This window comes from Papaver somniferum, unplaced genomic scaffold, assembly GCF_003573695.1.
Source record: "Papaver somniferum cultivar HN1 unplaced genomic scaffold, ASM357369v1 unplaced-scaffold_21, whole genome shotgun sequence".
NCBI classification, from domain to species: domain Eukaryota; kingdom Viridiplantae; phylum Streptophyta; class Magnoliopsida; order Ranunculales; family Papaveraceae; genus Papaver; species Papaver somniferum.
Genome location: NW_020631041.1, coordinates 4396347 through 4419228, shown reverse-complemented (window position 1 = coordinate 4419228; position 22882 = coordinate 4396347). Strand labels below are relative to the sequence as shown.

The 22882-nt window shown below is 34.7% G+C and overlaps 2 protein-coding genes across 2 annotated transcripts; both read right to left on the bottom strand.

Annotated features, from left to right (window-relative positions):
- Positions 1 to 15307: 15307 nt before the first annotated feature.
- Positions 15308 to 16482, bottom strand: LOC113339642 (NDR1/HIN1-like protein 6). The gene is made up of 2 exons (XM_026584882.1): positions 15705 to 16482; positions 15308 to 15563 (listed from the first exon to the last, which is right to left on the bottom strand). Exons 1-2 carry the CDS (start codon positions 16409 to 16411, stop codon positions 15548 to 15550), a joined length of 723 nt encoding a protein of 240 aa, XP_026440667.1. The 5' UTR covers positions 16412 to 16482; the 3' UTR covers positions 15308 to 15547.
- Positions 16483 to 16982: 500 nt separating this feature from the next.
- On the bottom strand, positions 16983 to 20159 carry LOC113339641 (probable inactive receptor kinase At4g23740). The gene is made up of 3 exons (XM_026584881.1): positions 20009 to 20159; positions 18406 to 19691; positions 16983 to 17829 (listed from the first exon to the last, which is right to left on the bottom strand). The coding sequence occupies exons 2-3, from the start codon at positions 19616 to 19618 to the stop codon at positions 17183 to 17185; spliced, it is 1860 nt and encodes a 619-aa protein (XP_026440666.1). The 5' UTR covers positions 19619 to 19691; positions 20009 to 20159; the 3' UTR covers positions 16983 to 17182.
- Between the last annotated feature and the right edge of the window lie 2723 nt (positions 20160 to 22882).

Below are 22882 nucleotides of genomic sequence, written 5' to 3'. Positions count from 1 at the left end.
ATAAATACCCCTCTCCAATAAGAGAGAAGGGGCAGACCATTTTGGAGAGCAATTAGAGGAGAATATAGGAGAGAGAAATATGAAGAGTAAGTAATCCACCTACTTCCGCAGACCCATGTATATTCTAAAGTCATTCGACTATCTTTGTAACCATTCAGTACATAGTGAAACACCAAACCCCGTGGACGTAGGACTTAGTGTCGAACCACGTAAATCTGTCTCATTTACATTTCTACATCTTACATTCCGAGTTAAACTTCATATGCTTTATATTTATACTTGTTTCTTGATTTATTTCTTTACACGAACATTATTCATGATAATATTCGACTAGACAATGACAAGCCCGAAGGCTTTGAGTCGATGAATCGATATAATCATCCCGTTACGCATACGATGTACAATTCTAGAATTAGGACGTATGCGAATATTGTTTGTGAACACTTGGATGGCCTCGACATAAATGTGTTCACATTTTGATTTAAAAGGATAAAATTTTATTATAAAGAAAAAAAAAGAGATACAACAGTATGCACCAAACAGTCCAGCAACAAGAGTAGAATTAAATCTTTTAGAGTATTGATCAAAAAAAAAATCTTTTAGAGTTAATCATGCACATAAACTACGGTTTCTATAATTCTTCCACTAACTGGTAGAGCAAGTGAGATTATCAAAAAAATTTATTCAAAATTCTGTTTGAATGCAGTTGATAATTTATTTGATCATAATCATGGGGATCAACATTGTTACATTTAGATCGAGATAGTTCTGCTGATGCAGTTGGTGATCTTCCTAGAAGGGGTAAAAAGATCAATATTTAGCATTGTGCAAGCATATTATTAAAAAAAAATAAACTTGAGAGCTATAACACAAGTTAATAATCTTATTTCGAATAGAAATACACGGCTTGAATCATGACAATCTTGATCCAAAACTTCATATTAATGGAAAGAATGAATCATTTTTCTAAAATAGAGGACTGAAAATGAAATAAACGCAAAACTTATGGTTGCTCGAAGAATAGAATATATACAGAGAATAATAAAATCCTTCGAATCCGGAGCCATATAGCTGTTAAATTCAAGCGACACATAGGTGCAAGTTCATTTTGGTTATCACGCGGTGGCGCGCGTGATAGCAGGACTCAATAATACTCTTCTTATTAATTTCAAGCACAAACACAAGTCTCCACCTGGCTCGCGTAGTTGCTTTGCGGATTTAGCTATTTGTAGTATTGATAGCCAAACAAAAATGCTAGATGCATTTCCGATAAAGAATCGAGGAATGCACCGACAGAGACAAACAGATGTAGACCCACTTCCATGGCTCTAATCCCAATGATGAGAAGTTGTTAGAGACTGTTGGATTCCTTCTAAGTGTATTCTTCGGTGCTATATTCGGTTTGTCTAGCATATCTGATTGATCACACTTCTTCGGTGCTATATTTGGTGTGTCTAGCGTATCTGATTGATCACACGGGCAATGAATATTTTGATGACCATGCAATATTCTTCAATTCCACGTGGATTTTGTTCATTAATTTTTTTCTATTTTTTTTAGTAAATTTTTCTTTCCCGTTTTGCTCAACCGCTCTCTTGTTCTTTTTAATACCTTGGAAAATCGAACTTCTTGCTTTTATCAAGCAAAACTTGGATGGATGGCTGCAGTATTGAAGTCAGAGTCAAGTAGACTCAGATTTCTGCCGAAGTCAATTTGTTGATGCTAATATTTGTAAAGATTCTCCCACGCTCTTGTCTGTGTCCGCTGAAATTTGTTTATGGTAAAAAGCTATTGCAGCTAAATAACTTTATGCAAAAGATTTTATTTATTTATTTCCTCATTATAGCATGATTGGCAGACAACGTTGAAGAAACTGGCCAACCTTTGATCAATAAAAACTTCACTAAGTTCAATTATACGATCCAGTGTTTGCGTAGGCTCCTGTAAGGTCATTACCTTCTTCTTCCTCTGCAGGATTCTTGATCTACAATCGCCAATTCTGATTAGTGGCGAAATCAATTCACGGTAATACAGTGTAAGAGCTAGTCTTATGGTGGAATCCATCCATTTTCCATCTTCCACGTCACCTCAGTATTTAGAACTGTGGGTGGAAGCGCAAGTGTAATTATGGAATAGTAGAAACGCTATTTTTAATGGAGCTAAAAAAACGCAGTTAAGAATGGAGCTAAAAAAACGCAATTAAGAATTGAACTTTTTTTTTTCAGCCGTTAGATTTCAACAACTCATTTTAAATCTACGGATAAAAAAATAACGCAATTTTTAATTGCGTTTTTTTAGCTCCATTCTTAATTGCGTTTAACGCTATTCTTATTGACGTTTAGATGGATTATACGGACCCTTCCACCAAACCGTGGAACCTTACTTGGATTTTCTGTGAAAAACCCCAACTTGAAAGCCACTAGACTTGACATTCCATGAATTTTCCATGCTTGGAATATGTTGGATCCCATCATAAGACTTGCTCTAAAAAAAAATATAATCTTTCATTGTGGGGGCAATGAATAATTAAATGAAATTAAAATTTACGAATATTTTACGAAAACATTCTATGATAGGCTTCGGGAATCATTTTACCTACCACCACCGTCACCTAATGCAAATTTGTGCACTCCTTAACGAAATAAAACAACAACCAACCAATAGACAAGTTGCAATTGTACATCTTTATTTTCATAGGATGCACAAATTTATATTCTACGCCTAGCTCCGCCGAACTCATGATACGGATCATTTTCATTTGTGTCATGTTCTAAGGAGGTTGTATACCGGATCCATATACACTGTGTTAATTCAGATGTCCCCATATCAATATATCATCCATGTCCTGTAAATTCATTAACCAACTGTGCCAAATGCAGATATGCAGTCTCGTAATGCCATTGTACAAAATTTGACAGATATTGGCAAACGAGGTATTTTATAGGGGCAAATTAACAAAATGATCAGCTTCCAACCATATATTTAATAAATCGGTTAAAAAAATTAAACCTTTTATAAAGTTTCTTTTCTGTTATTTTACATATCTGGGCCCATCAGAATGGTCTACGTGATTGACTAAGTCAATTTTTCATGGTATAATGACCATCACATCCTTATAAGTTAATAACGAAACCGACCGTATATTGTGCTTCAGCTTTTTCTTCTTTAGGAATTATGTTCTTGCCACTACCATCAAAACCAAACCAGCAAAACCATTCAATCTCTTGTTATAGATAGTCAATCTTTTTTGATGATTTTTTGATTCTTAAGTTAAACAAACTCAATTTGAGACAATGGGTTTCGCTAATTCATCTGGTGCTATAAAAACTCATGGATTTGAATTTGATTTGGATTTGCAGTGAGTTGTTAGGACAGTTGCAAAGAATTTCAAAGTAAAGATGAGGAAGTGACATGATGCGTATGAATGTATGGGATTTCTGTTGAGCTTGGAAGAATGGGTTTGTGGTTGATAAAGTGGTAGTTCTACGAGAAGTTTTAGCTGAAATTAATCAGAGAAGAATCAGGAAAAATTGACATTGTCGGAACAACGTCAATTTTTCCACCTTTTCTACCTGGTAAACCAAACCATTCTCACCTGATGCTCTGGTGTTGGTTATTTGTAATGTATGGTTTAAGATCGATGGAAATTTCGTGTTTGTGATTGTTTAAGTGATGGAGTTTGTGTTAGATTTGTATTCAATGCAGGGAAGGAGTATGGAAAAGTTTACAAATCGATCACACATCTATCCCTTGCTAACTGGTTTCACACAGTCAACATGTATGTAGAAATGTCTAAATGATATTCTTCACTTGATCTAAGTCACTGAGTTGACTCGAAAACGACTCATAACGCTAACTCGATTTAGTCAGTCCATGAAAGGGGTGTTAGTGTCTTTTACTAGGTCGGATGACTACCACATCCGAAATTAACTTGGATGGAAAATGTCAAACTCGACCACTTTATATAATGATTCACAAGAATGGCCAGTTTCTTAATTATGATCCAAAAAACTTGCCACTTTGTTAAAAAGCCCATTTTATAGTGGACGTCGCTGGATGGGAATGAGACCGGGTAGATCCCAAAGTTCATGTCACAGATTCATTCAATCTATCAAGAAATCTTGTTTTAAAAAGAATGGGTTTTCTATCATGTAACTTTGGTGAGCAATATCATGAATTATATAAAGATTGAGAATCATAACATTAGTTTTTAAGCCATAGATCACAAAACTTATATATTTGCTTAGTTCGAAACCTAATTATAAACAAATCTACTATGTTTGTTAAAAGATAGTAACAACCAACAATGAAAACTAAATAGTTGGAAATTGAGATGATGGTGGAAACTGTTGCAGTAATTTTGAAAAATATAAGTTGTGTACGGGCTATTAAGCATCACGATTATGGAAGCCTAATAGGCCTCATTTTCAAAACTCTGTCAGCATTATTATCACTTATGAACATTGATTAAAAGCTTGTTTTTTCAATTGACACGGGGGCGAAAGATTTTGTACCAAGCAATTGCAATTAAAGTTCAAATGTCTTTATATTTTTTATATTTTTGTGAAATTTTTGTTTGTTTACAGGGTTTGGTACTTTGGTTTATAATAGAATTAGTAAGTTGTTGGGTTCTTTTTTTTTATAAAAAAAAAACATGTTTTGTGATCGGAAATTTCAATCGAAAAATTTTAGCTTTAATTTTGTGCACATTTTTTAGAAGAGTATGAAGTTGACATTTTCAACTAATTGATTGAGTTAGTTGGTTATTAGTCCAGAGCCAAAAGACTTTCCTCACACATCACCAACCACTAAAATTCAACTGAATAATGAATCTAAAATATTATGTGAACATTCCAGAAAAAGTTCACATAAAATTGAACTCGGAATTAAACTGATAAAAGCTTTCAGTTGAAACAACATTACTTAAGTAACAAATTTATATGACGGGTTAAAACAAATCCATGTTATGACAAAGTCTTGATTTAAATAAGAAATGAGTTTTCCAACATGTAAGTTTGGTGATAGCATCATAAAATACATGTTGTTGGCCTATCATAATAATAGTCTTCAGCCATGGATCCCAAAACATATAATACACAGTACAGTTAGCAAGAGATGCTAAGCTATAGGAAGTTAAATGTTTACAGAAAGAAAAAACAATCAAAAATGATAATAGACCGGTTATAAAAACTGAGATGAGGGAACTGTTATAAGTAATTATAAATTCTTTTGATTTGAGTACGTATTCAACATAACATTTTTGAATTGTATTATTACTCTTTTTCTGGATGAATTTTCTGCATTTTTGTTATTAGGCAACCTTCAACTCAAGTTACCTTGATTCAGATAGTTTTTTTTTTTTTTTTGTAAAGAGCCCGAATTGGGCTTATTTTCTTTTTGTTTTTCTTTGAATAAAATATATATTGCTCGAGCAAAAAAGTAATAAGAGTGTAGTCTTTTCTTATTTTTTTAGTAGGAAAGATCATTTCACGAATAGATCAAACCATTACAGAACTATAGTCTTTCTCCATATCTTCACTTAGAATACTTGGAAGTGAAGATCATTCATCATTTGAAGTGTTTGTTCTAGCATGCTTGCTTAGTGTCTGCCCAAGAGTTTATAGTTCTCTTGACAGATTTATAAACCCATTTATTAACTGATTAAAGTTTAACTAAACAATTATAAACCACATTACTTGTAGTCCAACTAATGCTAGTAAAAGAGCGTTATTGGTTGACACAATATTACTACTATTTGATTCCAAATGCAGTTACTGAATTTCGTTTGTTGTTTCCTATTCTATTGCTTCCAAGACTGCTAAGGCTTCAACTTGTTCTTCGTCTATTGCTGTTACTGTGGTGATTTTTGCTGTTCCAAAAACACCCGCAAAATTCCTCAATGTCAGTCCAGTTCCTGCAATATGTGAATCATCATCCGTATCAAAAAGAACATCAATATTTATTTTTTCGGATCCATAGTTTGACTAAGAAAGAGTGTAGTCTGGTTTAGCTATTTAATAAAATTGGCGGAGTATAGTTTTATGGCCTAGTTTTATTGGGATCTCCCGTAATTAATGAGCGAAAGCGAATCAAAACTAGCTTTAAATTAGGTCGTCTTCTTACATTTGTATCATACTAGTTACTTACCATTCATGCCAACGAAATACAAGTGATATGCTTTAGTCCATCCATTCCCTCGAACTGGACAAGTCAACTTCTCACCAACCAAGACTTGGCTTGATATCAGAGTCAAAATAAAAGTCAATTTGATCCTAATTCGGTAATCGGCATTCTGAATCAATATTCTTGAAGTTGTATACCTAATTTAACAATTTTAGTCTGCAAATACTTATGCACCATCTAATTAACTTAAAGTTCATGTAAAACATTCATATGAAATAACAAAATTCTTGTTTAAAAAAAATGTGCTTTCAAAGATGTAACTTTGGTGGACAACAACAACATGTACATGCTCGACAATCACAATAAAGATATTAAGCCATACATCTCAAAACTTATAAATACACTTAGCCCTAGATTTTATTCTATGCAAAAATTAGAATGCTAATTGTTAGGAAGAAGAAACAATCGAACACGAACAAAAAAAATTATAGAAAATTGAGATGAGGGAGGAAGCTGATGCAAGTAGTTTTAAAGTCAGAAAAGCTATATCCTACTACATGTCTAATACTAATAGCTGATGCAAGTAGTTTTTTAGGGTATATTAAGTTATCATGGAAATTAAAACTTCAAATCCAAATGCAACCAAAGTTCTTAATAAAAACTGCCCTAAATTGCTAAATATAATGTTTAAGTGCGCGTCCTTAAATCATTATTTTCTTCCTTCTAAAGATCTGGCGACATTCAACCAAGTATTAGCATAGCATGAACCGGAAAGAATTGTTTGTGGAATCCAACCAGCTATTTTGATTGGGCATGTTCAACTTCATTTGCACACAAGCCCAATCAGGTAGAAAACAAGTCCGAAACCCATGCTTGCATCCCTAATATGTAATATCCCAGATAACACCATAAAAAGAATCTTAACCTTAAAAATCATCCACATGTATCAATCGGAAATCACAGCCGTGTGATCGTGTATAACACTAATATGTAGGTTAGCAATGCTCGTTATTGCCGTTAGATGAAATGAATAAAAGAAACTTCGCCTCCCTTCGTGTGGAAAGAGAAGGGAAAGAAAAATGCAAACCCCAACCAAATAATGGTTTCTTCTTCGATAAAATCATGGCAGAAACTGGTGGTGGTAGTTCAATAGAAACATTATTAATAACAAATACAAGCCATTAATATTAGATTTTTTCTCTCAAAATATTGGTTTCTTTCGGTGAATTCCCATGAGTTATTCCTCCTACATGCAATATTCCGATGGGGCTTCTCCATAACTTTTTTCATTATAGTGTATTGATTTACCTGAGTAGCTGGGTTTTCTATCTTTTTTGTTGTTAATTAGATTTAAGAGTATTATCAAAAACAATAACGCTTCCTTATAACGGTTCACTAAACAATCACACACCATTACAAAATTCTTTTAGAATGGCCACTAGACCATTCACCAGGGAGATATGTCGCATATCATAGTTAAATCAAGCCATGGAAGTACCTAATCGTCACATGGCACCAGAATTTCAGCACACATTCAGAATCGTTACATCATATTTCCTAGAAGGGTTCATCATTTTCTTTCTTGGGTATAGCCACCGCCGCCATCACCACTTCATCACCATCACCTCAACAATGGGGAAGAGGTATTTGGGACCAAAATATGATTGTTTTTTCCGAAACAGTTAATTCGGAAGGAATACGACTATTTATCCAACACTAATCAAAGGTGTGACGATTCCGAAGAATACCCAAAGTTTAATTTCAACTTAGAAGCAAGAAACAAAGAACTGAATCTGCAAATTTGATCATTTGCACCGGCACTTTAATTTTACGTGCGTGAACAATTCACCAATAAATAAATTATAAAATGGACAGGAGATTCTCTCACTGACTTTTTTTTTTCTGGTTGCTTTTTCCTGCATCCATGATATATATACCTACACGACGCCCAATTTGTTTCAGTGTGCCACTGATAGAAAACGAAGTGTCATTCAGCTTTGTTCTTCATCATCAGTATCAGGAATCTAATGTCGTTTTAAACATCCACACAAATACCTATAGCCTGCTTGGATAACAATTAAAAGGTTACCTTTTGACTTTTAGAAATCGAAACGCCCGCAAATTAGTTTGGGTATCGGATTTGAATACGATTTTTAGAAGTTGAAAAATTAATTTTTTATGAAACAAAGATATTTTATTTTGTAATTTACAAACGTGCCCCAATCCTAGACCAACTGCAATCTCCTAGAGAGTAGTTGGATTAAGTCCATATAATTTTTTTTTTTTTTTGACAGATTTGGCCACACTGTACTCCAGAGTGGATGGGGATGGAACCGTGTATGTGTGCCCAAAGTTCCAGGAGTGCTGATAGGGGGACCGGATTGTTTAGGGGTGTACCAAAATACACGTAAGACAAAACAGTATATGCCTTGGGGTTGATACACCCCCAAACAAATTAGTATCCCCATTAGCATCCTTGCAAAGTTCATGTAACAAATTCATACGATATAGCATGTTTTAAAACATAAATTTGTTTTCTAATATGTCACTTAGTGAACAACATGAAAAATACAAGATGGTCAAACACAACATCTTTTTAATGGGATAAACCAAAACTTATATATTGGCTTCGCTCAATAGATGATGGAGGAAATTGTTGAAAGTAGTTCTGAAGTTGGATGCTCTGTACGACTGTTATACCTAGGATTATCAATGGGTTAATATTTTCAGCACACTGTCATCATCAATTGCATTTTTAAAAAATAATAAATAGGTTACATTGGGAGAAAACTACTTTGTTTTTACTCTTTTTTTCTGCCTAAGCTGTTCTTGTAAGTTATTTTTTAATTAGTTATTAAAAGAAAACTACTTTGTTAATATAGCCATTTTATGCTTAATATTTATTACTTGTTTGTGGGTGACCACAGTCAATGGATCCATAACCAATTTCACAATATTAATTTGGAATCTAACTTGACGCACACTTTTTTATTTGACATTCTCACTCGAATAAAGAGTAACTAACCAGTTATCCAACTTGAACACGTTAAGTATGTCGTCTCACATAACATGTTAGGGTAACATCGTTCAAATTGGATAACTGGTTAGTTACTTTTTATTTGAACACGCAAAGAATGTCGTATCAAACTTTGCGCGCTAAGAATGTCGTCTTACATAACATGTTACCATAATTTAATCAAAGGATGAATATTTGTCAAAAAATATGCGTAGAATCGGACTTCAATATTCGAATAATTCCACGACCATTTAAGGTTCTGGGTCGGGTTGGATTGAAAGTTACTGGTCTATGGTAGATGAGTTATGGTTCAAAATTCAAACAAAATTTAAGTAACAAATTTTTATGATTCACATCGATCTAATTTTATTTAAATATCCCTGACGTGTCGAAACAAATACATGTTAATCAGGGCCAAGTCTTGTTTTTAGAAAAAGGAAATGAGGTTTCTAAGAGCATTCACAATGGACATTTAAAACCAAAATTTTGGTCCAGAAACCACACGCAGTCGAACGAATTAAAGATTAAAAATCAGACTAAAACCAAATATCAGACTATATTTGGTACGATATCCGGACCAAAATCAAATTTAGTCGAGCGGACATTAAAAGTGTGCCTGATACCTAGCGTAAGTATGTGGCCGAGCAATATTTTTCAGTTTCACGAGAAATCTCTATTTGTCTATAAATATTTAGGAGAAATCTTTGGTAACAAAATTTTGAGCAATTTCTTTATTTCTTGTAAATTATTTTTTCTGTTTCCCGTTTTTTTGTTCTCTTCCCGTTCTTGAACCATGAAAAATCAAAATTCTAACTCTAATAAAGCAAAAGTTGGTTTGATGATTATTTTGAAGTCAAAATCATGACTCACATTTCTGCCAAAGCCAAATCCGCGCGTAATTCCCAAACCCCTCGTATTGCCAGGTGATTTTGTCCGAAGGTCTAGCATGTTCCATGGCTACTTCGGGATCCCAAGACCAAAAACAAAGCCACTAATCCATATGTTATAATTGTTTCAAACAAAATTGATAAAAACAAGCCCCTTATTCGGAAGTACTCCCTCCGTCCCACTATTAAGCGACCTATTCCAAATAAGAGAAAAGAGTATATTTAAGCATATTTTACAGTTATACCCTTATGGATAATAATTAGTGAAATTTTGAAATGCTTTATCTCTCAAACTACACCACGGATTCTCAAACTTCATACCATTGAAAAACATTTTAAAACACCTACGCAACGACTATAAATACGCCTATCAAATTATGCATATTTCTTATATCAATTAAAAAGAAAATTTTAAAAATATTTCTTTTTTTAGTGATATAGGTCACTTAATAATGAGACCAAATCTAAAAATAAATAGGTCCACTTAATAGTAGGACGGAGGGAGTAAAAATTAAAGGAAGAAGCCACATGTTGGTCGTGGTGATAGGAGAAAAGATACTGCCATGCTCTTGTTTGTGGTCGCTGAATTTTGTTTTTCTCACTATTGTTTGATTGGCAGATAACACCGAAGACAGTGGCCAACCGTGATCCAAATGTAACAAATTCGTACCATACCGCAAAAGACTCTTGTTTTAATTTCTTAACGAAAATACTAATAAACACCGACAGATTCAAAGAGAAAAGGATAGGATGGATGCGGGACAAAAATGTAGGACAGAGATAGGTGACATGGTACTCCACGGTGGGGAAGGGCCCACCTGGTTTCCAACATCTATCGAAACCTTCGTATCTGGTTGGATCGGCCTTTTAGCATGTAATTTTGGTGAGTGGACATATACGATATGGACAATCACAGTATCAATATTTAAGCAATAGATCCCAGAACTTACATTACTTGGCTCGAAACTTTATTGTAAACAAGGTTACGATGTTTGGAAGAAGAAGCAACATTCAAGAATGAAAATTAAATAGTTAAAAGTCGAGATGATGGTGGAAACTGTCGTAAGTAATTTTGAAAACCTCGTGTTTGATCATAATACATTGCAGATTGATAAAAATAATTTACAATGTGAATATTTTGATCTACATAAAACCCAATAAAATAGAAAAGACTAATCAGAATAATGGTATATTGATTGATCTTAAACCATTTAAAGATTTCTTCCTTTTTAAGATAAAATACAGAGCAGAAGAAGTAGTTTATGCTAATCTTCGTAATCACGATCCATTTCAATAGCCATTGATTTTCTTTGTATGAATATTGATCATCGTCACGTCAGAATTCATCGTCTTCAAAGATATGTTTCAATCTCTCGTCGGATTTTAACAAAATGCACTAATGTCGATTAGAATTAGAATTGGAATTAGTGGTCAAAGTTGTTCGATTCTCAGACTTGTGAAGGATATTAATTAGACTTAAATCCTAATATTAAAATAGAAAACCCACTAAAAATTATAGAAAACTCAATCAAAGATGATATCAATACTAAAAGAAACACCGAGGCTAAGATTCCACTATTTTCCAAGTTCAAAGTGATTAAACCAATACTTATATTTAAGCAATTTACTTGTTTAATTTGATTCTAAAATATTGCAACAAGTAGATTTTCAAAAGTAATAATTGTAAATACCAAGTATGAAGCATCAAAAGTATTAAAACTAAGCATACTCCATCAAAATAAATCACAATCACTCAAATAAAAATCATATTCAATAATAGTTCAAGGCAAATAATCATATAATTATTGCAAATAAAAAGATAAAATAGAATATACCACTTTTTTGTTGGGAAAATAGCTTCCTCTATCGCCTTAACAATGTGGTGTAGCTCCTCATATTAATCATGATCTCAAAATATGTGTTTGTTGCTCAAACGATGATTAAAAGAGTGGAAATTAATAACACAGACTGTTTACAACATTGTATTTGTGTTGCAAAACAGCTGTTACAATGAAACTGTTACAGAAAACTATTGCTTTGTCGCTGATTTAAGACTGCCCTGAAATAAGACTGCCCCGAACCGCTTAATGTTCTTCAGATGTTAAACAGTGACACTTTTCTGCGACTGTCTGTCGGGGGTCAATGTTCTTCAGCTGTTCTTCTTCTTCAACAGCAGCAGCAGCAGAAACAGAGTTTGGTAAAGCTCTGATTTCTTCTTCTCTGGCTCTCCTTAGGTTTCTAAACTCTCGACAACTCTTTTATATGACCCAAGAAATCTATTTATATCAAAAATACCGATTAAATCTCTCCCAAATCTTCCAAAATCTCTTTCCTTCTCTTCACGACCAAGTTGCTACAATTTCTTGTTTTAGGATTTCTACGCGTTTTTGAGCTTTCTTTTTTATTCTAAATTCTTCCTTAGATATATACAAATTTTTGGGAAGGTTTACAGCGTTTTAATCTCTCTAAAATGCCCTAAAACAGGTCACACACGTGACTTTCCATATTTTCTTATTGTGAGAAAAATCCGTCGATTGAGCCCAATATAATCGATTTAAATACCCATATCAGATTCCTAGACCTATAAGGAGTCTATCCTATGAAAATCAGAGGTTTAATCGACCTCAAACTCCTCCAAATCACGATTTCCAAAACTGCTCTTTAACTACACTTTTTTGCCGCCAAAATCCTTTTTTTTTTTTTGAATGTTGAAGATGGTTGCCCCTTATCCAGAGTAAGGGTGCGATTAGCAACTGCTTGGAAATGGGATGCCCCTTAGTAATTAGGTTACCCCTTATCCAAAGTGAGAGTCCGAATAGCAAATGTTCTCCGGGTGCTTTCCGACAACTTTTCGAGCCAATTTTTTCCAAAAATGTTTATTAGCCAAAAATACCTACAGATAAATAAAACAAAATAATAAGTACAAAAATGAGCCCTAACAATATATAGAATCGAGACAAATCGGACACAAAAATGTGTCTATCAGACACAAAAAAAATAACAAGAATGGAACTGGATTCATCATGGCTTAAATTTAAAAAAGAGCGAGGATGAAATTGAATGCATCCTAATGTAAATTAAAAATAAGAAAAAGTATTTGGAAATGGGTAGGATGAAACTGTTTACATCCTGACTATTTTTACATTCTCGTCAATTTAAACAATATCAAATTCTACATGTATTTTTCACCCAGGAATCGTTGATTTTGGTTTTTTTAACCAATTTTGTTTTGTTTTAACAGTAAACTATTCAAATTCTGAAACATACCCAAGGCCTAACAACAATCAATCCATGAACTTGTTTGGACGTGTGATTCTTTTCATGTCAAACACATTAAAAGATTTCACACATGACGTGAGTCTAGGTTAGGCCAAGACGTAACGGGTGAAAATGAAATATTGTTGACATAATACTAACATCATCCCAAGTCATTGGATAATCCACTCGGTTCCGTTTTTATTTTACGGCATCGGTTCGATACTGTTCAACGGTTTAACATGAACCACGTAAAATCCCTAGCTACACTGTACATACCATGTACTTATTATTTTCTGTTCATAAGAACCATAGCCCATTTTTCTCTTCCACTGCCGCCTTTTCAAAGGAGCGTGAATGTCCGTAAATTCTTACGATATATTCCCTTCGTTCTGATTTACTTGACATTGTAGAGATTTTCACGGAGATTAAGAAATATCAGAGAGAGTAAAATCTTTCCAATTCTACACATATTAATTCCTTCTTAAAGATTTAAATTACCTAGTTTTTAGGTTCCAAATTCTAGGAAAATTATCAATCCCATAGTAATATACTACAAAATTCTCCATCTTTTAGTAACATAATAAAAGATTAGAGTAGATTTAAAAATTATAATACTGATTACAATAAAAATTAATGATATTATGTGATTCCAAAGCAAGGATAAATCAGTAAGAATATTGGAAAAATAGTAAAACTATCATCTATTTTGAAACACACAAAAATCCCTAGAACATCGAGTAAAATAGAACGGAGGGAGTATGAAATTTAAATGTCATGCGAACATTCGTGACAAAGTGCACACCAAATTTAGCTCATACGGCTTCAAGGTTCAGAGTTCAAAAATATTAATTAAATATTAACAAATTCATGTTACAGCAAAGTCTTGTTTTCAAAAGAAATGAGTTTTCAAACAAGTAATTTTGTGAGCAACATCATCAAATACAGGTTCGCCCTTGGCCTATAAGTATCAGTTTTAAGCAATGAATCCCGAAACATACATGCACACTTAGTTACAAATTAAATGTGAATGTCCTTCCAAATTCGAAAGATAATCAAAATGAAACTAGAATGGTAAAAGTTGAGATGAGGGAGGAAACTGTTATTAGAATTTTTGGAACTTCCCAACTTGTAAGAGGGTTACACATATCAAGTTTAAATGGGGCTACTAATTATCTTCTTTATGAATCTTCCGCATTATTGTTATTCGAAAATCTGAAACTCAAACCAACCTGAAAATTGTTACCGGGATCCGTGGTTCAGACAAAAGTTCCAGTGAAGCTTTTATAATCACCACTTCTTGTCTTATAGGAATATCTAGTCGTTTACAATATACTTATTTTATTATTACTGTAATAACATTAGTTATTTTTCTAAATAATTCTTTTTTACCACGGTGAAGTTAATTTTATTAGAAAATAAATAATTCTGCCACATCTAGTCTAAATCTCAATGTTACTGCTTGCAATTTTAAACATGGACACAAACTCAATCCCCACCTGCAATCTCCTTGAGAAGCCAAATACTATAGCTAAGAATTCAAAATAATTGATTGAAGAATTATGCAAACTTCGGACAAAATATGTAGAACCAAAGTAAAGATTATGCCATGCTCTGACTTATTAAATTATATCTACTATAGTTTAAATTTTTGCAAAACGTTTTTTCTTTTCCGTGCATGATTCTCAGAATACTTTGAAGAAAGTGACCAACCATGATCCATAGAAACTTCCCTAAATTGCTACAATCCCGTGTTTGAATGGTGTTGGTAAATCATTACTTTCTTCCTTCCGAGTATCCTAAGAAACAACCAACAATTGGTGCCGGTGCCGGAGCTGGAATTAAAGATTGGGAAACAAAGACCAAGAGATTTTTTTGTTTTGAGGTCTTGTAAAATAGAAGCAACTGTTTCCGCTTTTCCTTACACTCTTCGCTTTTGTGATATGAATCTTTGCTGCTCAAAAGAGGATGTCTATTAACCAGCAAACTCCTGCAATTGTCTAATGCAGATATGCAAATCTTGTAATACCATTAAAAGCGATACATACATTAAATGAATCATAAAGTACACAGGAACGTTTTTTTCTTTTCTTGATTTTTCTTTTCTCTTTTTTTGTTGGTATCTTAAATTATACATGAAAAGAAAATGAGAAGTTTTTTTTTTTTTTTTTTTTTTTTTGATTACAAATAGAAATGTAAATAATACTTTAGGATAAGTTGCTATTTGGCCCCTAGCTATATAATCCTCGTTGAGTTGGTTGCCATACTAATGTATGTTAATCCTGCAAGATATATAGGAACAAGTATCAGATAACTTCACGAAAAAAGCATATGCCCTGCATGATAAGTATATCATTTTATCGAAACTATTAGCATCAATCTAGTTACAGAGGATTGACTATATAACAATCAAGAGTTCTTACCATTTGAGCAAATTAATCTTGCATTTAGGGTTAGCACCACCACTAGACTTAACCTGGACATTTTCACAAACAACCTTAACATCCATCATACCCAGCTTCCAGCTCTCAATACCAACACCAACTCTAGTTTTAACCTCAACATCAACAACCATATTATTATCATGCAACTGATTCTTCAACCTTAATCCCATATCATCATCAATCAACAAATGTTTTGTACTAGTCTCGAAATTCAATATAGTTATGTTCCTGCTCCCTTGTGTAAAAGCCGGTACAACCGCCGTACCTAAATCGGCATCATCTTCGTACGATATCCTCACCGCAATATCATCGTAAGCAAACTCCAGTTTTGAATTCGGATTCGTCGTTTCGAACCTGACATCCGTCAGAGCATCAAGATACGTTCCGTCGGGCGTGATAGACACGTTGAACTGTGGTGTTTTGATAGATTGCAAATGAAATGTAGGTAGTTTCGGTTGAAACCAAACGTAAAACAATGTACCGAAAATCGCAAAGATGATCAAAAGGAATAGAATTAAACTTATGATCGTACAACAACAGCAACAACAACACGAACGGCGTTTCCGCTTCGGCTGGAACGACGGCGGGATTTGTGATCTTGGGATACTTGTTGGTTTCTTGTGAGATTGTACTGATGGGTCTGTGTACCCCGGTGGCCTTCTTAAACCTGGATTTGACTGTGCCATTTTTTTTGTTTCCGGCAAGAGCTGTGATTTTGAGAAGGAGACTCAAAATGAATTCTTTTTTAGGGAACTTTTTTGATTTTTGAACAAAAATTGAAAAATGACAGATAGAAATTTCTCCGAGTTTTAAGATGAAACGAACATTTGAAAGTGATTTCCTAACCAAGAAATTTTAGCGCGGGAATTACGTTACTTGTTTGTGAAATTACATTTTTGGTCAACACAAGCTTGACTTTCTTCAGAAAATGTGGTTGGAATAGTTGACTTCTATTGATTGAGAACCAAAAGTGGAAATTTTGTGCTCTTGGTTCATAAAATTAGTAAAGAGGAAGAGTTAGGTTGGGAAGGAAAAGTTTTAAGGTTTGTGTTCATTGTCAATTTGGGTGTCTGGTCTGATTTTTACCTAACAAAGATTGAGGTCCTCGGGTTGATTAGCCTGGCGTACGAACAAATATTAGCAACGCCGTTAGGGTCCTGGGCTGTTGCGAAATTTTTCTCAGTGCATAAGAATTTTAGAAAAAAACAACAACAGGAAGAACACATTTACCATGGAAATTAGCTAGTCTATTCAAGATTAACCCAATTTTAACAGCGACTAATAAAAGTAAAACCTCAAATGTGAATATCAATTGAGTCAATTACAGTCACACAAGAATGAAAAGAAGACCATTAAAAACCTATGCTCCTAGAAGAATTTGAAGTAAAATTACAGATACAAATATATTTGAAAATCGGAGGAAAGAAAAATTAACTTAACGAGGAAAAAAAAACAACTCACTGAGGCGTGGGAGCGGAAGTGGATGCATATGGTGTTGAGACCCCTGATCCACCTTCAGTGGAAGGCCTATTGCCTGTATCGATTCGGCGGATATCTTCTACCATTTTGACGACATCTGTTATTTTTGGTCTTTGATCAGGCACTCTGGAAACACAAGTCATTGCTACCTGTAACATTTCTACCATCTCTTCTTCTATATTTGGATACCTCATTAGTTCCATGTCAAATACTTCTGCTGTCCATTCTTCTCTAACTACGGATTGAACCCATCGAACTAAGTGAATGACCTCGTCACCACCACCACTTGAATGGATTGCGGATTTTCCAGTGAGAAGTTCCAGCAGGAGAACACCGTAACTGTAGATATCAGATGCTTGGGATAATTTTTTGATTTCATTTACTTCTGGGGCTCTGTATCCAGTTGCTCGAGTTGGAGGCACTGAGGTGATTAGTGTACTTAGACCAAGGTCGGCAACACAGCCATAGTTTTGGGAGTTGAGGAATACATTGGACGCTTTTATGTTTCCATGGACAAGTTTTCCATTGTTCCCTGAGTGAATACAAGCAAGTCCTCTCGCTGCACCGACTGCGATTCTCAGTCGAGTTTCCCAGTCTAGTGGAATCCTATCACCCCCTCTTTTTCCTGCAAAAATTTAGGAAACTCAGTAGACCATTTTAAGAAAGGCGGAACTAAGTTACAAAATAGGCTCTAAAGCCACAGTTACCATAAATTCGAGACCCATAACACTGACCACTTAGTGGAAAACCTTAAGAATCCTTAGAAGCCGAAGTAAATATGATACTGAAAAAGTAAGCTTCACCAATTGACCAAAAAACCACGAGCTTCACAGTGACATAAAAGTGAACTGAATTATCAATCCTAACTTTGCAGAAGATTCTGCATTTTGGCGAACAGAACATGATAAACATGGCACAGTTGTCTCGTTCGTTAGTATGTTATCTAACTTATCTTGCTTCTACATTTATTTCTAAGATAAATGAATTTGTTCAGTTCCTCAAATTACCATAACTACAATCTCTCTTCATAGAAATAGACAAATCCACCAATAAAATAAAATCTAGATGAATCTTGATTCATACAAACACAACGTTACCGACTACCAAAAGAAAAAAAAACAACCACCAAAAGCAAAGTTCATGGTTATATTGACAGAATTAACCAACCACAAAACACCTGAGAACAGAGATTATAACGTACCATGTAACAATGCAGATACACTCCCCTGGCTGTAGTAATCATACACCATAAGCTTCTCATCCTTAGAATAGTAATATGCCCTAAGCTGAGCAACATTCTCGTGCGTGACCCTTCCAACTATCTCCATCTGCTGCTCAAATTCCCGCTTCCCTACACCCACTTCCTTGAGTCTCTTAACGACAACAGTAGTGGCATCCTCGAGCACAGCCTTGTAAGCAGTCCCAAAAGTCCCTTTTCCAAGTACTTCTGCAGAAGCCCTCAACAAATCCTCCAGGTCAAATGCATAATTGAAACCCTCAAAGAAAACAAGCTTGGTATTCCCGTCTTGTCCACCTTGGATCGGTTTATCCAGAGAACTTTCACCCTTTTGTGCCTTCCCCGAAGGACCATTTCCACCCTTTCTCTTAGAGCAACAAATCAACAATAAAACAACAATTGCAAATAACCCAACAACAGAACCACCAACTATAACTCCATATAACGCCGCTCCTCTAAGCTTCACACCATTCTTCGATTTAGGTCTTGGTGATGGACCAGGAGATTGTCCAGCAGAACTCGGTGACAACAAAATATCATTACCCAAAAACGACGAGTTTGGAAATTTCTGAAGCGATTTTGGAACACTCCCAGTAAGCTTATTATTAGCAAAGCTTAGTTCTTTCAAATTGGGAAGACCCAGGTCAGGAATCTCCCCAGAAAGCAAATTATTAGCTAAATTCAGATACGTAAGCCTCGTTAAATTAGAAATCGAGGACGGAATACTCCCATTGAACCCATTATACGATAAGTTAACAACAGTAAGGTTCTTCCAAACCGAGAAATCCAATGGCAACGGACCGGAAAACTGATTAAACTGAAGATACAAATAACTCAAATTCTTCAAACTCAACAAATCAACAGGAAATGCCCCACTAATCCTATTAGATCTAAGACTCAAAATCTCAAGTGCAGTTAATTTACTCAGTGTATTCGGCGGAATTGAACCATTAAACCCAACCCCAGGCAATCGCAACGCAATTACCCTGGATTTATCAGAATTACAAGTAACACCAGTCCAATTGTTGCACATAATTGAACTCTGATTCCAATTCAGAAAACGATAATGAGGTATCCCATTGAAAAAATCAAGTAATGCTTGCTTATCTTCGATTGGGTCACTAATTCCCAATCCAAACAGTAGAATCAAACAGAAAAAAACCCATAATTTCTTCATTCAAGAAAATTAAAAAAGTGGAATTTTTGTTTACCTCAACTGAAATCAGCAGCAAATACTATTACTTGTTCTTCTTCAGCAGAGGATCAAAAAAACATTGAGAGAAACGCATAGTGAGAATGATTTCTATGATCAATCTTAAACAAGAAGCATTTATCAATCATTAAAAAAAAAACAAGCGTTGAAAATCATTAATATAAAAAAATGAATTGTATAATGAATTTCACAGCAAGGATTTGCAAAATTGCATGTGAAGATAGAGCTAAAACCGGTAGAGATTAAAAAAAAATGATAAAAACAAATCCGTTAGAGTAATATTAATGACAACAGAATTCAATTCATTTCTTCAAACGGAAATATTATTACTGGTCTTGGTGTGTTTTAACTCACCATTACTGCTCTGCTGTTTCTTTCTAGAAGAAAAAAAGGGTGGTTGCCTTTTCCCCAGAGAAGAGAATATATTGTTTTTAAGTTTAGGGTTCGTGCGTGGTGGCTGCGACAGTGGAGTAGTTGTTGGATTATAACTGATTTTGAGTGATGGATGGTGAGATTAACCAAAATACCATCTGAACCAGATTTTGTTGTTTATTGCTTAAGGAGTGTTTGTTTTGTTGCCATCCAAACAGCTGGATCGGACTCAGTCAGGGGAATAAGAAGGGTTTTTATTGAGGGACCAAAAGAATGTCCCGGGGGAGCAGCATGGAGGGCAGCTGCCCCATATGTCATATGTTAGCTCTCTTTCTGTGGGTACCTTTGCAGAACTTTTAATAAGATGTCAAGAACCAAAAACGGTACCTTAAAACACAAACAAGGACGGGTCAAACCGACCTGGCCTAAACTAATAATGGTTGGACATGGTCCAAGTACAAAGCTTTGTAAATTTTGAGACATAGGGTTGATTTTTAGTCACATTGCAAATTTTACAACGCTGTTACAGAAAGTTACCAAATTGAGTTGAAATCTGACGTCTGAAGTTCGTTTAAGCCGGAACAAGACCGAGTCGCGGAGATAAGGATCGAAAACAAACACCACCTAATTGTTGAAACTAACCACCAATTGTGGTGGTAAAAGTGGGGGGCATACATAACTAGTTGGTGATGTTTAGTTGGGTGTTTTCTAGCATATAAGAAGGAAAATGGTGTTTAACTAGTAATTTGTCAATACCTTCTCCTTCCTTCTACACCACTAAAACATAAATCCTGGCATTATTAGGGTGTGATTGTTAGTTTTTATTATTAGACAAATAAAAAGTCTTTGGAAGTCAAGATCGTGGAAGGTTAATGAAATGATTTTTAATTTGGGAATTTGGTTTTAGTGTGACCAAACACAACCTAATTGTACCTAAGTATTGAGCACTACAACCCCACTTTCATGGTTAAGGTCCATAATAGAGGTTCTTAATCAAAGTGTAGACAAAGCATGCAATTGTGAATTGTCCCATTATATGGCCAAACCACTCAGAATGCAATAACATGCTTCATAGATAGGCTCTACCTACTGCTATATTATTAACATGGGGACCCTGGACAAGGCAAGTACTGATGTCAAAGTAGCAGTACAATAAGAATAATTTTCGATAACCCAAAAACAAAAAATCGCCCTACAACACCAGTCGATAAATCTTATTATTGATTTTCAAATTTAACCGATGATCTATGATGTTCACAATTCATAACTGAATGCTTTTCGGAGAAAAGAATCCTAGAAAGAAAATCAGGATATCGTTTTAAGTTTTAACAGATGTAAAACTGTCTTTAAAAAAGTGATGCGAAATACTAAAATGTGAATAAGATTAGGGCTTTTTTGATAAAGTGCTCATACTTTTCACATTACACTAAAAAATGCCCCGTTTTTTTGAAATTTGTTAAAATACTCCGTTTTATTCAAAAGGCAAATTTCATCCAGTTAAGTGCTAGATGGCAGTTATCTTTCCAATTAAAAGTCCTATTTACCCCTGAATTACATCTTCTTGGAGGGGAGGGTAAATGTTCCGACGATCCTGAAAACGGTGTAACGACCCTGAACGGGGCTCGACGAACCCGAAAGCGTTGTCACGATCCTGAACCGGGCTCGACGAACCTAAAAATATGTCGTAGACGGTCGATTTCTTCCAACCAAAAACCCCAAAACACTTGAGATGATGAACCCTTTTTGGGGAATGAGGTAACGAACCTGAAAACGGTGTAACGATCCTGAACCAGACTCGAAAAGCCTGAAAAATGATGTATAAAATCAATGTGGGAATAAATAAAGGGCAAATATGTAAAGTAAATTAGACTTAACTAACACTAGATGGAAAAACTAACGTGAGGGCACTTTAATAAATTATAAAAAACGGGGACATTTATTTTTTGGATATAAAAAAACGAGGTACTTTAACAAAATTCCCATAAAATTATTGGTTTTATGTTTAAACAATGTCCTCTCTAAAAATTCATTCTGTTGTTATGGTCTTGAATGGATGAATTAAACTATAGCTGAAATAGTTTGCTCATTTGGCTCAAAGAAAACGGAGAAACCTATGTGCTCTAATACTAGAAATTTAGTTGCATAAGACATTCAACAAATCAGAGTGGCGCAGCGGAAGCGAGGTGGGCTCATACTCACAGATACCAGAGTGGCGCAGCGGAAGCATGGTGGGCCCATAACTCACAGGTACCAGGATTACACAGAGGGTACACCGTATCCAGAGTCTTCGGAACCAAATTTCCGAAGGAAGAACAGAACAGTCCCAAATGGCAGACTGAGTATGTTCCTGATAGGGCAGTCCACCATGTTAAAATTACATGGCTCAAAAATAACCGAAAGAAACACCCACAGGTAAAGTCGAAGATGTCTTATTAAAAGTATTTTGTTAGCTTGAGTTGTAACCACATCAATTGGTTAGGCAGCAATAGTGTGCTGCCTAACCATCAAAAAGGAATGCCATCCCAAACACATAACAAAGAACAAAACAACAGTGTTAAATACCACCCACAAGGAATGCCATCTCCTCTTAAACTTCTTCCTCTTTTGTAACCAATTCCCGCGTCAGAGCTTGCTTGATGAACTTAACCTGTGTTGTTGGATTTTTTTTAGAGCAGTTTCTCAATCAATTTCTGTGTTTGGCCAAACAATAGTTAAAAGTTAAAAGTTATCCAGGAAGTTAGTTTTGCTATGATAAAATGGATGAAAATCCAAAGAATCACTAGTTTGGTTTGACAAATTCTGTAACCGTTTCTTTTTTTTTTTTTTTTATCAGAAGAGAAAGATTTATTAAAAGAG